The sequence below is a fragment of the Notechis scutatus genome, chromosome 2, assembly GCF_049901735.1.
Source record: "Notechis scutatus isolate UNSWTSFEM ecotype Mainland chromosome 2, rNotScu1.2, whole genome shotgun sequence".
Taxonomy (NCBI): domain Eukaryota; kingdom Metazoa; phylum Chordata; class Lepidosauria; order Squamata; family Elapidae; genus Notechis; species Notechis scutatus.
The window spans coordinates 125,984,752-125,998,756 of record NC_142010.1 but is presented as its reverse complement, the minus strand read 5'-3'; the positions used below and the strand labels follow the sequence as shown (position 1 = coordinate 125,998,756).

The 14,005-nt window shown below is 41.3% G+C and overlaps 2 protein-coding genes across 3 annotated transcripts in view; one reads left to right on the top strand and one right to left on the bottom strand.

Annotated features, from left to right (window-relative positions):
* Window positions 1-368: 368 nt before the first annotated feature.
* Window positions 369-6,641, bottom strand: DDX5 (DEAD-box helicase 5). 2 transcript variants are annotated; one of them, XM_026678754.2, is made up of 13 exons: window positions 6,519-6,641; window positions 5,158-5,323; window positions 4,950-5,046; window positions 4,731-4,864; window positions 4,574-4,639; window positions 4,055-4,196; window positions 3,807-3,967; window positions 3,470-3,642; window positions 3,265-3,375; window positions 2,739-2,800; window positions 2,604-2,663; window positions 1,225-1,449; window positions 369-1,036 (listed from the first exon to the last, which is right to left on the bottom strand). In XM_026678754.2, the coding sequence occupies exons 1-13, from the start codon at window positions 6,548-6,550 to the stop codon at window positions 663-665; spliced, it is 1,803 nt and encodes a 600-aa protein (XP_026534539.1). In that variant the 5' UTR covers window positions 6,551-6,641; the 3' UTR covers window positions 369-662. The 2 variants fall into 2 exon arrangements, with proteins under 2 accessions (XP_026534539.1, XP_026534540.1); XM_026678755.2 differs by having other exon boundaries at window positions 6,543-6,641.
* A 6,777-nt stretch (window positions 6,642-13,418) lies between these two features.
* Window positions 13,419-14,005, top strand: part of CEP95 (centrosomal protein 95) — a 35,698-nt gene continuing 35,111 nt past the window's right edge. Inside the window, exon 1 of the mRNA XM_026678758.2 lies at window positions 13,419-13,554. Coding sequence (XP_026534543.2) covers window positions 13,533-13,554 — 22 coding nt within the window. The 5' untranslated portion in view covers window positions 13,419-13,532. The remainder of the gene's footprint in view (window positions 13,555-14,005) is intronic.

Genomic DNA, 14,005 nt, shown 5'->3' with positions numbered 1-14,005 from the left:
CTTTTCTATTGACATCTTTTATTAAAAGGTATTAAGTTTTTGTGAGAATGTTTAGTATCCCTTTGAATTATTTCTCAAACTTCAGGAACCCAGTTATAAATCTCCAAAATTATCTTTGTTGAAGGTTCAACTTGCCCAGTAACTGTCTATTTCTCATGTAGCAACACAAAGCTGTGCTAGGGAAAAGAAGCAAGAAATATTTTCCAATGATGTAATAAACCAGTTCCTGTTCATTCCCATCTGAGAATTGCCAAGTCGGTCTCAAAAGAAATACAGGTACTTCTCTTTTCCACTGGATCAAACATGTGCCCTTTGTAGCATTAACTACTCTGGGGTTAGACCAATACATCACTCAAATACCAAGAACATTCTGTTTTGAAATACCTTTATTCGAAGGCCATGCAATGCCTCCAAGTTGCTGTTATTTCAAATCACTGTACATTTACTTTGTGAAAACACAGTCTGCATTTTCTAGTACAAAAAACTAAAAATCATTCAAGGAATGTAGAGAATATTCAACTTAAATAGCGGAAAAAGTGCACCATTGTTACTGCTGCACTGCAGACCTTTCTGCATGTTCCATAAGATATTAAATAACTATCTTTTCTCAACACACAATATAAAGAGCAATTATGAAAAACAAGACATTTAAATAGACTAAGTTATTGGGTATAACTTGCTGGCATTGGATAACCTATCATTGGAGTACCACCAGTTGCAGGGTATGCATACTGTTGTTGGTTCATTGCACTGTGCATGTTTGCCATGTTATTTCCATACTGCTGGTCGTAGCCATTTTGATAGGCTGGAGTGCCAGCCCTAAATCCACCTTGCATGCCAGCTGCTCCAAAGCTGTTACCAAAGGTAGTTCCGTTACCAAAACTTTGAGCACCAAAGCCACCATTCTGTGCTTTTGCTCCAAAGTCTCTCTTGCCCACTGCACCATAGGTTCTTTCAAAGTTTTCCCTTTCTCTAAAACCAAATCCACCTCTTTTACCCGCAGAATATCTGTCACGTCGGTCCCCTCTGGAACGACCTGTAAAAATTAAAAAGCAAATTAACAGGAGCTTCCCCTACTCCCTAAGTTTCTTCCTCCAAAGGTGCTCTTTTTGGAGGCTTACAGTACTTCCCATTCAACAGATACAAACATGCTCTAGTTCAGGCACTGAAATATTTAGGCCAAAAGGCAATTAAGAATCAATGGGTTGGGTAAGTCATAATTACCTGAGCCTCTGTCTTCAATCAACTGGAGCAATTTGGGATTGATTGCTTGATTAGCTTCACGAAGTACAGAGATGAGGTCGCTTACTTGTTTTATATTATTAGGTGTGAAAAATGTGTATGCTGTGCCTGTTTTGGTGCTGCGGGCAGTTCGTCCAATTCGGTGGATATAGTCCTCAGAGGAGTTTGGGTAGTCATAATTGATGACAAATTTCACATCTTCCACATCTGTAAAGTGTTGCAGTGCAGCAAAAGCAATGTACAAAATTTTGCACACCACAACAGCCAGATGAAAAAGCAAGTTAGATACTAACAGATCTTAAGATGGTAACTGCTGAAAATAATGTTAATTATTCCAAAAAAGAAAAATTGAGCATCGATGCACTTTTCCCTCTGAATTTCTTTGTAATTTATCCCATGATCTAAATCCTTACCAGAGTGCCCCTACAAGTCAAGTGACATCTGAACGCTTCTTGCAGTAGGACCAATAAGTTCACAGTAGCCTCTTCATGTGCTCCCAAGGACCTCACTTTAAACATGAGGTCTTGCCACGCACCAGAAGCTCAAAAAGAGGGCCACACTGCTCATCTTGCCAAGACCTTTTAACCGCAGCTGCAAGAAAAACATACCTGTCCCCGAAAGGTCATCAAGTTGTTTTCATGCACTGTGTCTCGTCTAGGCAAGAGCTTCCAAGAAGCCAGCGTTCACTTGAGTGTCTCTCTCTCTGGCAGGTCTCGACATGACGGTTAGGGTATAGGTGACGGAGGAACTCCAGGTTTGCTTTGCCACTTTGCTTTCCCACCCCAACTTGTAAATGAGAGGTGGACTTTCAAATTTCATGTGCCAGTACTCACCAATTTGTTCAAGGCTCAGTACATTTTAAAGCTGCTCTCTCCATTTCAAAGGTTGGGAAAAAAATACCAGGCCACTGAAGTTTGATTATTCTTCAACATTTCAGCAAACTCACTGAAATCCAAAGACTCACGGACCACAGCAAACAATATGCACACAGACTAAACAGCAGTGCACCATGGCAAGTCATGCAAAGCATGGAACAGTAGAAATAACCGGGCAAAAGTGAACCGTGAATGAAGCTACCGTTTGAGAGAACAGTTTATGGGACCGTAGTTTTAGTCTTTGCCTTTTGAAGATTACTGGCACACAATGATCAACTTTCACCTCTCTACTGGACTGGAAGCGTCCAGACGATCACTTCCACTAGACCTCCATCCCCCTCGAGTCCTCCGATAGTCATGCCTAGGCCTTGCCACAAAGACTGCACCTTTATGTGAAAAAACTTAGAAAAACGCAGAGGTTAAAGAAAGCAATTAACTTTCTTTAAAAAAAAATTGTGTATCACCCAAGCTTAGAGTTGTACTAACCTAGACCTCTGGAGGCAACATCTGTGGCAATCAGAATAGGAGCCTTCCCATGTTTGAATTCTGCAAGAAATGGCCAAGTTAGTTTGCTTCACTAAGTATTTTGCAGAATTATTGTTTATTATCCTTTTTACTCACCATTTAAAACCCAGTCTCTCTCCTGTTGACTTTTGTCACCATGGATACCCATTGCTGGCCACCTGCAATTATATTTAACAACATATACCAAATACTTTTTTCAAACCAGTACAGGGTTCCTGCAACAAAAATTATTCCATTTTGCACAGGAACTAATTGGGGTGTTGGCAGAATCATTATTTAAAGAGAGTATGACAATACTCCTTTATGCAAGACACAATATCCAATTAGGTTTCCTTTCCTGTTACTCAGTTTCAGGCAAGAAGGCTAGAAAAAGTCTACAGCAGGGGTCCTCAGACTTGGCAACTTTAAGACATGTGGACTTCAACTCCCAGAATTCCTCAGCCAGCTATACTGGCTGAGGAATTCTGGGAGTTGAAGTCCACAAGACTTAAAGTTGCAAAGTTTGGAGACCTCTGGGCTACAGGAACTGGGACTAGAAGCAAACTGCAAAAGTATTAAATAAGTAAATATGAATTCAGGCATAAAGCCTATTCCTTCAAATTGTTTTAAAGGTATAGCTTACCCATCTCTCCTCATTTTTCTTGTTAGATCATCACATCTTCTTTTGGTCTCCACAAACACAATTGTCTTATTTTCTTTTTCACTCATAATTTCTTCCATCAATCGAATAAGCCTATTACAATAAAAGTAGAATTTAGTAATAAAATTGACCACATAAAAAGCAATCTATGCCACCACTATGAAGAGAGTTAATCAAATTTACTTACTTGTCATCCTTCTCTACATCATGACATACATCCACTATCTGCAGAATATTGTGGTTTGCACTTAGTTCCAATGCCCCAATGTTGATGTGTACATATTCTTTTAAGAAGTCTTCTGCAAGCTGTCTAACTTCTTTAGGCCATGTTGCACTCCACATCAGTGTCTGCCTATCAGGCTAGAAGTAAATTAACATTTAACAATGTACGTGACGCTGTATGTAAGTCTTAAATGCTATTGCTATTTGCTACTTTAAATGCTACCTACAGAACCTGGAACAAGCATGTTCCAAGACAGAATTACCTATCATTCAGCACATTAAGCATGAACATTTATACTTACTCTAATCTGTTCAACAATTTTTCGGATCTGAGGTTCAAATCCCATGTCAAGCATTCTATCAGCTTCATCAAGAACAAGGTAAGTGCATCTTCGTAAGTTGGTTTTGCCAGCTTCTAAAAAATCTATGAGTCTACCAGGTGTTGCAATGCAGATTTCCACACCTAAAAGCAGTAATAAATGTGGTGGATAGTTTTATAATTTCCTAAATCATGTTTAGGAGAAATTTGCTGAACAGTGCTTTTTAATACCTCTCTCCAGATCACGTATTTGTGGTCCCTTTGGAGCACCTCCATAAATACAAGTAGACTTTAAACGGCAAGCTCTACCATATTCTGCAGCCACCTGCTGCACTTGCTGAGCCAATTCTCGAGTTGGTGCCAGCACCAGACACTATGAAGAAATGCAAATACAGAATTACTAAACTTGTTGCTACTTAAGTTATATTAAATATCATAAGCACCAAATCTAGACTTATTTGTATCAAAAACCCATTGATATGAATAGGTTTTTAGTTACAATCAATATAATTTGCATCATTTCACTGACTCCAGCCTGGAAGCTATGTTACTTCATTTAAGAGATGCCTTGAAATATAACATGACTTTAAAAAGGTAATGCTAAAATTTAACTGATTATTATTTTCCCACTAGGAAATAGCCAAATTTCAATTTAATTCAACCAAGAATGCTACTGTATTGCAGGGACAATCAAAACTAGCTTCATCTCCCTTCTTTCCCAAAACAAGGGTCATAGTTTCAAATACTTACAATGGGCCCATCTCCTCTCTCTAGGAATGGTTGATGATTTATATGTACTATGGCTGGCAACAAATACTATTAAGGAAAAGAGAATGAACAATTGTTAATCCTCTTAATATGTTTCATTAATTTAAGAAATATATCAATAACCACAGTAATTACTTACAGACAATGTCTTCCCTGATCCAGTTTGTGCTACACCAACCATATCTAGTCCACTCAAAGCAACAGGCCAGCCTTGTGCCTGAATAGCAGTTGGCTCTGTGAAGTTCTGCCTCTGGATTACTTCCATAACATTTGCTAGAAGACAAAACATTTGTCTAATTAACAGTCCAAAAATCCATTTTATAACTGTTAAGCTACATTACCAGTATTATTTTCTTACCAGGAAAATTAGCTTCATAAAAATTCATAACTGGTTTGGGACAGTTATGGCCTTTAACAGTGATTTCTTTGCTTGCTCTATATTGTTCAATCTCTTGCTGCAAAGATAGCAAAATATCATTTCAGTGGATAACATTTACAAGAACCAATACTGCTTGCAGACTACAATCTTACTAGGAGAACTTAAAATTCAAGATATGTTTCCATACCATAGCACGCCGGGCAACATCGGGATGTTCCTGATAGAAATTTTTTTCAAATTTGGGAAGCTCATCTAGATTCCATTTCTTCTTGGTAAGCTTTTCTCCAGGATTTCCGAATTTCTTCCCCCCTAAAGATCCCCCTCTACTTCCTCCAAAACGAGGGCCACCAAATCTGCAAAGGCAAATTACAAAAAAAAAAAAAATTAACTAAAAGTTTAAGCCGTGCTTTAAAAAAAACACAACGAAGGCACTGATGTTTATTATCACCAAACCTCAAAATTAATCCACAGTGGGCCCTAAAGCACCACCAGAGAAACCAGGGGAGAAAAAAAATCAATCCAAACAATAGTGTTTTCCAAACAAACGTCTAAATTGTTTGGAACTCCCTCTCTGCGTCAGACTCTGAAGTGGGCGAGAAAGAATTACGAAACCTAGCCGATTTAAGGAAGCTGGCTCTTCAAACAGGATTGTTTCTTTAACAGATTCGTAAAAAGGCTGCTCTCGCACGGCGTGGGAGGGAAGGTGTATGCGCAAGCGCCGTCGGATGCCGAAGGGGTTTCTTAAAAAGCCCCGGCCGCTATGTCTGAAAGCAGCGTCGCCTCAGGGCAAGTAAATCAAATCGCTGCCCCCGGCTCCCCTTTTGTGTCGTCTGCGGCGCAAAACAAGAGGCGATGACGGGGGACGAAGGGGGCGGCCGGCGCCCTCCCCCACAAAAGGGAATTCGGGTCGAGCGGGCTCTCCTCTCTTTTTTGTCTTCTTTTTTCCGTCTACGCCACATTTTCCGGCGGCGCGTCCATTTTAACGTCGGGGCGGGGATAAGAGAGAAGCAGGCGGAGAGGAAGAACAAAGACGACAGCAGCAGAAGCGGCCGCCGCCGGCATTTTGATTTTTCTCTCAGCCACCGCATGGCGGGGCTAACCATTAACACAGCCGGGGACAATTTTTTTTTAGACATAAGGAAGCCGCTTTCGACGAAAATGCGGCCACGATAATGTTTTTAATCGCACCGCTTCCTTCTACACTCCATACCGGCACCTTCTCACCCCTTTTTCCCTCTCCAACGCAGTCCATCCGCCCCCAAGCCCTACCGGCTGTCCCTCGCCCCTTCCTTCCCCGTTTCCCTCCGGGTGCCGAGGCCGCGGATCCCAAGAATTCCTCGAAGCGCTCTGCTCTCCTTCCAGAGAGGCCTCGGGCGCCGATTGCCCGCCCCCCCATTTTCCGTCTCGCGCGCGGCCGTCGGCGGCGCTGGGGAAAACGGCGCGTTAAACCTCCGCCGCCATTTTAACGCCCCAACTTGCCACCCGACACAAGAAATGGCTGAGCCTCGGCAGGGGCCGAGCCGACTCAACCGAGCCCCCACGGCTCACCCGCGGTCCCTCTCACTGGAATACCCAGGCATGTTGACGACGACGACGAACACGGCCTTAACAGCGGGGATCGAGAAGTCCGCAACCTAAATTGAAGCCGATGACGAGGGCGACTGAATGGGGAGTGGCTGAACAGCCGGATGCCGGTTATATACCCGGCACCGCCACGAATGTCGGGAAGCCGGCTCCTGACGTCACTGAAGGTCCCGCCCACTTCTGTGCTCTTACGTTCTTGTTCGAACGGCTGAAGGGCTCTCTCCGTTTTTCCTTGGAGGCGGGACTTAGAGGCGAGTGGCGCGTGCGCTGTAGTCTATGAGATCAGCATAGGGGCTCGCTTAAAAGGCTTTGCCCTTCCCCCATTTGCCAGCACCATTTCAGAACTGGAGTTGCCCACGCTTGCTCAGATACTAACGTGTTTCGTTTGTCTCGAGGGATTTGGTTGTTCTTAAAATAATGTAAGCAAAACTTTGAGTCTCTTGTAGGGCTCGCCTCTGAGCATCCTAGATTTCCACGCAACTTTATCAAAAAGTCTCTGACCACTCAACCCAGCCCAGCACCAACACAAACCCTAAAAAGAATTACACTGCCCATACATCAAGTACATCTCAGAAACCACTGACAGACTAAAAGTTTCTAGAGATTTTCAGTCATCCAGGTAGGTCATGGCTGTCCCAAAGGTGCTTTCTCATGAGGCAACTGGACTTTCGTGTTTTTTCTTTTGAGAAGCACTATCCTGTCAGCTGAAGAAGCTTCTTATTCAAAAGAAAAAACAAAGTCCAGTTGCTTCCTGAAAAAGTCCCTTTTGGACAACCATAACTTGGATGACTGAGAATCTCTACAGACTTTTAGCTATACAATTTGGGATGAACACCTTTTGAATGGCGTGGGAATAAGAATGGATTTCCAGAGAAAAATTTCAAACTACAGGAACTAGGAGCAGTACTCTCGTAACCCTGAAGACACAGATAAATCTCCAAGTGTTTCAAAGACCCTCTAAAAGGATGCAAATTATCAGCTACTGAAAGGAATATAAATCCTTCCATTTCCCACTATCCTCTCAGAGCTGAAGAAGTTTCTTGGATGAGAAGCACAACGTCTTCAAAAGAAAAAACAAGGAAGTCCAGTTGCCTCCTGAAAACACTAACAGATTACTTTGGGACACTAACAGACTACTACAACCACATGGAATCAGCATAGCACACAAGACAACTAAAGCCCTTCAAAACATCCTAAGCAAACCAAAAGACCCAACAACCCCAGAAGAAAAAACAGGAGTCATCTATAATATACAATGTGAAACCTATAACAACCACTATGTAAGACTAACAGGTAGAAAACTGGCAGAACACATCCTTGAAACTAACTAGCAATCAGAAGATATGTTGAAAATTCTTTAATTTTATAACATATAGACAGATTTAACCATAGTTTCAATTGGGGAAATGTGACAATCCTAGACCAGACCAAGTCCAAAAATTTCTAGAAGCCTAGCACTCTGACAAATTAGCCGTCAATAGAGATGTAGGCATTAACATCTATAGACTATGCAAAAGAGACAATCAACCAGCCATTAAAGGGAACAAAAAGATCAAAACACTTATCCACCAGCAATCAGCACTAGATCAGCATAGATTAACATCAAACCAAGACTCAAGTGAACAATACCCAAATCAAGAAACTGCCAAGAGCTAACAGTAAACAGCTTAGCCAAAGAATCTCTAAGACCACCCCCACCACCACGGACAGGGCAAACCACCAGAATATAATCTGACAGCAAACCACACTCCTTACTAGCACTGATAATGTTACTATTCTAGTAGACATTTCATTACCCAAAGTAGTAACATCAGTGCTAGTAAGGATTTCAGGTTCTGCTTTCATGCTTATCTAATGTTCAGTTCCGCTTTCATGCTTATCTAATGGATCTAGCATTCTTACACAAACAAATGACTTCATTCTCCCTTGGATTCCCACATGGTTGTTTTTATCACCAGTTTTGCTCCAATGTACAACTTTTTGAAGTCTCCATTGTGCTTTATTGTGCAATCAGTTCCATGCCACTACCATAGCATTATAGTATTTGAAAGGCATGTCGTTTATGAATGAAACAGTTGAGGAAGTACAACCACCTCTCTAGAAATCAGCAAAACTTTCATGTCTAATCTCTGTTTCGGCAAGAAAAGTGCCTGGTTTTTATTTCACCACATAAAATATCCATTTGGCAAAACATGAAACTACAGGAAACCCATACAATTGACATATGCTGAGAAAACCTCATGTGTCTTATGAGAGTTTTTGCAAAGAAAGAAGAGGACCTGGTTGTATAATAAATGTACTGCTACTTTTAATTAATGAAATATTCAGATTGGCTGAGGAGTTGCTTAACACAGTTCTTCCAGTATATCTCTATTAAGGGAGCCAGTAAGGTGAAAGAGTTGAAGGATGAATTAAAGGTGAACTAAGAATGAGAAATACAAATTCCATTCTATTCCCAATTATGAAAGCTCACTGGACTTTTAGTCCCACTATTCCAACCCAAGTCTCTTCTACAGGGTTGCTGTTGTGCAAAAAAATAGGTGGAGGGAATTAAGTAATTCAGCAAAATGATAGGTAGAATGTCAACAGATTGCTTTTCCTTTCACTGTATTTTAGCTTGGAAAGCTAGGGTATAGTGAATATGTGACTGCCATGAAAATTCATTAAAAAACAAAAGCTTTCTGCTTCATATTAAAATTAGTATTGCAGCCCTTCTGAATGTCCAGTTCAACAGGCCTATATATTTAATTACATTGTTGTAATACTGCATGGTTAAAGAGTCAGATCATTAATAATATGCTGTATATTCTCCTTAACTATTTTAGTTGTTAACATCAGCAATAAAATAATAGTACAAGAATAGCAATACATTCACATAAATATATTGTTTAGGAAAAATTAATACAACTAAGAAAAAAATAGCAATATTTTTATTGATGATTGAGCCTAATATAAAACAAGCATAGTATTCTAAATCTGGAATAGCACGGTAGATGGTAAAGAAACTGTAGGAAGTTAGCACCCACACCTCTCCTAGAAATATTAAATATCCTGGGAAATATAAAAAGGCAGAACATTTCCTCTAAAAAGAGTAGAAATTCAGAAGCAGAAACGCACCCCCACCTTTGTTAATGGGTGGGCCATTAAGGCCTGGGCCAGAATACTTTACATAACAAAGATCTCCAGGTAAAACTATAGCAATTGCCCAAAGCCCTTTCAGTACATCATCATCCAGCAAGCCTCATCCAAGCCTGGAACTCAGGACAGCCTACAGAGTTGCCCCTGCATGGCCTCATGGGAGTCTGACAACCAATCAGAATACCAGCTCCAATTCAAATCCCAACAAAGGTTATAAAACCCAGGCACTCTCAGCATCTCAGCCCTTTTTCTTGATCTTTTCCTTCATCTTGACGCATGTGATCATCCTTTTCACTTTGGAGCTTCAAGCCATGTGGTCCTCCTGTCCACCATTAAACCTTTCAAACAACCTCCATGTTTCCAGTGTCTTTTCCACACTGAACCCAGAAGGATATTTCTTCCAACAAAACCTAAAAGAATTAGAAGATAGCATATAGCTGCCCTTAAGCAATGAATTACAGTTGCATCACAGTGACAGAATATCCATTACTGCAGAGTTTCAGGGAGCTCTAGTGCTAAACAACATCACACCAATGTAATTAAAACAATCCTAGCACATACTATTTTGCTCCCATGTGACAAATCAGGAAAAAGACAATCAGAAATAAGGTGTGTTAACACAAGATTGATAACTTATTGCAGCAAAAACAGATCGAAAACAACAGTCAGTCTGAACAAACTGAACAGTAGCAAGTATTAACCACAAAAAGCAGCAATTAGCAGCACCCATAGGACTTTCATGCTTTTGACAGTGATTCCAATGGGACTTTCAACACCTACAAGAAGCAAAACACAGGTAGTCCTCAACTTACGACTACAACTGAGCCCAAAATTTCTGCCACTAAGTGAAACAGTTAAGTTAATTTTGTTCATTACTATCTTTCTTACCACAATTGTTAACTGAATCATTCCAATTGTTAAATTAGTGACAAGGTTGTTAAGTGAATCTGCCTTCACCCTTGATTATGTCTGTCAGAAAAATCACAAAAGTTGATCACGTGACTCTAGGACACTGCAACCTTCCTGATTCACCTGCCTAGTGTTTGAATTTTGATCACATAACCACAGGGATGCTGCAACAGTTGTAAGTGTGAAAAACAGTTATAACTCACCTTTTTCAGTGTTGTTATAACTTTGAATAGTCAAGGCCTACCTGTAAAGAAATTTTTTCCAGATTAAATACAATCTCATCATATCCAGGTTGATTGTCAAGACAACTGGATGATTTGGGGATGGCCCAAAGGTGTTTAGTGGCTATAATGCCCCACTATTTTTTCATGTGTGCTTTCAATTTAAACCATAACTTTCTTGTGCTGTGGTTACTGTGCTGCACTAATTTAAAAACCTCTTTACAAGATATAATCTCACTACATCAAAGTCACTTCTCTAGATTGTGTGCATGGTTTGGTATATCTCACAGATGTTTTGGAGTGTTCAGTCACTACTATTATTCATTTCTACTTACTGTATTTTCACTAATATCAACATGTAGCATAACTGAACATACCGTAAGCTTTGGGCCAAACAAATTTTAGTAATGCTACATCCTGTACTATTTCAGGCACCTGAAAGTTGATGATTCTAACAGACCCAAATGCAGGATGCTACACTTCAGATTATATCATCTTGTATGAAGGAAATTATTTTTATTATATTGAACTATTATTTATTTTAGGAGTAAGTATCAGGAATAAAACAAGAAATTAGTAACGGGACTGGGGAACAGATGGAAAGGCAAACACTTGGAGGAAGGCAGGTGTTCTGATATGCTGCACGGAAACCCTATTCTTTGCTTCTGAGACCATGCAAACAAAAACCAGGTACATGGGCTATTGCCTGGCTAACAAAGGCTTAAGAGTAGGAGGGGAGGCATCCAGAAGATTGGAGTGAAGTAGGACCTCAGTAGCAACCTAGCATAGGGCGGATGAGGGCAGGCATTGGGGAAGAGGGCAGTGCCTACACCAGCTTTGTCCAACTCGTCCCATAAAATTACTCCAAGATTGCTCCAGAATTTGTTTTTTTTTTTAAGAGTTTGTCATCATTTCCAGCATTCAAAACAGAACCTGTTTGCATTATGTGTGTGCACAGACACACACCGATTTTCTTTGGCATGCAGAGGTCCCTAATTGTAGCAATAAATGGTACATTTTTGTGTCATTTATGGCTATGATCAGGGCCCTCTGCATAATTAACTATTAACAATTGTTAATTTACCAGTGGAACAGTTTGCTTTCAGAAGTTGTCGGTGCTTCATCACTGGAGGTTTTAAAGAAAAGACTGGATAACCACCTGTCTGAAATGGTATAGCATCTCCTGCTTGGGCAGGGGTTGAATGGAGGTTCATTCTCCAAGCTTTCCAAACATTTCCTTACCAGGCTAAATAACATCTTCAGCAGAATTTAGGGAATGTTAGTGTTGATGTTCTTCTGTTTATAAGGGCTTTACATGGCAAGTAAATCTTGTGATGGGAGAGTCACATCAGGTGAGACTCTTGTGATCTGTCTTGTCAGGTGTGGGTGGTGATGGATTGATATATAGGTTGGGTCTGTTATGTTAATATTACACTTTAGGTTCTTCAGGTATGTCAACTCTCCTGCTTCAGCTATCTTATTGAGATATCAGGCTAATAATAATCAAATCATTCCCTTCTACTTCCTGTTCCAAATGAATCTTGTGGCACTACAACTTCCCCTTAGGCAAGACCATTCTTCCTTTTTCAGGAATAAACTGAAAGTTCCAACATTCTCCACATCAGATTGAAAATGTGGATTTCTGACCTCATGTTGATGGATGGGTGCCTTCCCCAGGCCTCCCTTTCTTGTCTTGACATCCAAACAAGGGGATATTTCAATACCCAAACTAGATAACATTGTGATGTTTGGATAATGAAAGGTCTGTAAGAAAACAAGCAAGTTCAGAGAGACCAAGTACCCCTCATTTCGACCCTAAGCTACAAATATTCTCGTTTGTTAAGGGCACAGAGGTTAATTGGTGGAAAAGGGAGCTTCTCCAGGTGTTTTTTGCCACAGAATTGAACAGAAAATCTTAAGGTCAGAAAGAGTGAGTGTGTCCATGGAGATACTCAGTCATCCAGGTTATGGTTGTCCCAAAGGTGTTTTTTTTAAGAGGCAACTGGACTTTCTGGTTTTTCTTTCACGACGTTTAGCTTCTCATCCGAGAAACTTCTTCAGCTAAGACTGGAGGGGAATGGATGGATTTATATTCCTTGCGGACAAGAATGCAAATGTGCGTGTCGCGCTTTGCATTTTTGCCCTTGGATGCTAACCTGTTTCAGATCCTTGCAGGAGAAGCTAGATGCCACTCAACCATACAATTCTCGGAATGGCCCTGGGCAGGCACCTCAGTCTACCGCAACTCACAAGATTGTTGTGAAGGGAGGAAGCCAGGCGTACCAACGCTCGCGACAAACAGCCTGCCAACAGAATGCGAGGAGCAGCGCCCTGTTCCCGCTCGAGGCTTTACGTAGCGCGCGCGGCCTCTGTTTCTCCCCCCCACCTCTGGGAACTTGTTTTTTTAAAAAAACAAAGCCTTCGCTAATAATTCCTCCCCTCCCTTCGTTGCCGTAGAAACCGACGATCGCGGAAAATAAACAATAAGCGTAACTGAACAGCGTTAGCCCATCCGGAACTAGGTGAGGGAGGGGGGGGGAAAGGGAGTAAAGCTAAAAGGAAATCCCGCCTTTTCCGCTTCTGGCTGGCCAATCATCAGGCAGACGTCCGGAGAGCGGTCCAGGATTTAAATCGCCGAAGCTTTGGCATCCTGCGTTTTGGCTGCTGGGCGCGGTTTTTTTCTTTCCCTCCTGGCGTGAAGGGTTGCGGAATGGCTTCTGCTGCGGAAAGAGGTGGGTGGGATTGGGGAGTGGGATTCAGTCTCCCCAAAAGGAGAGGCTTGATGATTCTTATTCCTTCCTGTTGCCATCCTCCTTGCACAAATGGGCGGTGCTGCTCCGTGAAAACAGCCTTTAAAAAAAAATTAAAATCAATTCCTCAAGACCTCGTACGGGGAGAACCGTGTTAGCAGTCTGTTACAGCTCCAGATGACAAATCTACACGCGTCGTAAGATTCGCGCACGTGTGAATGACCATCAGGTCGAGCAAAGTTGCTTTTTAAAAGAACAGGGTAGTTTAAGAACATATTTATGCTACCGGTATATATGTTGTAGTAGTCATTCTCTTTTCTCGGGGAGTAACGAGGAAAGGAGAGTAAGACGCTCTGGCATGCTATAAGTTAGCCCACAAGGTAGTAACTTTAAAAACGGAGGAGAGGAAGCAAAGCCTGTGTATAATAGGTTG

What these genes read in the sequence shown, in the direction of transcription:
- DDX5 (XM_026678754.2), bottom strand. Translation starts at nt 6,550, where the DNA reads ATGCCTGGGTATTCCAGTGAGAGGGACCGCGG. An exon ending in ATGTTGCCCGGCGTGCTATG is followed by an intron (nt 5,047 to 5,157) that starts GTATGGAAACAT and finishes CTATCTTTGCAG; the next exon opens with CAAGAGATTGAACAATATAG. An exon ending in GATGTAGAGAAGGATGACAA is followed by an intron (nt 3,376 to 3,469) that starts GTAAGTAAATTT and finishes TTATTGTAATAG; the next exon opens with GCTTATTCGATTGATGGAAG.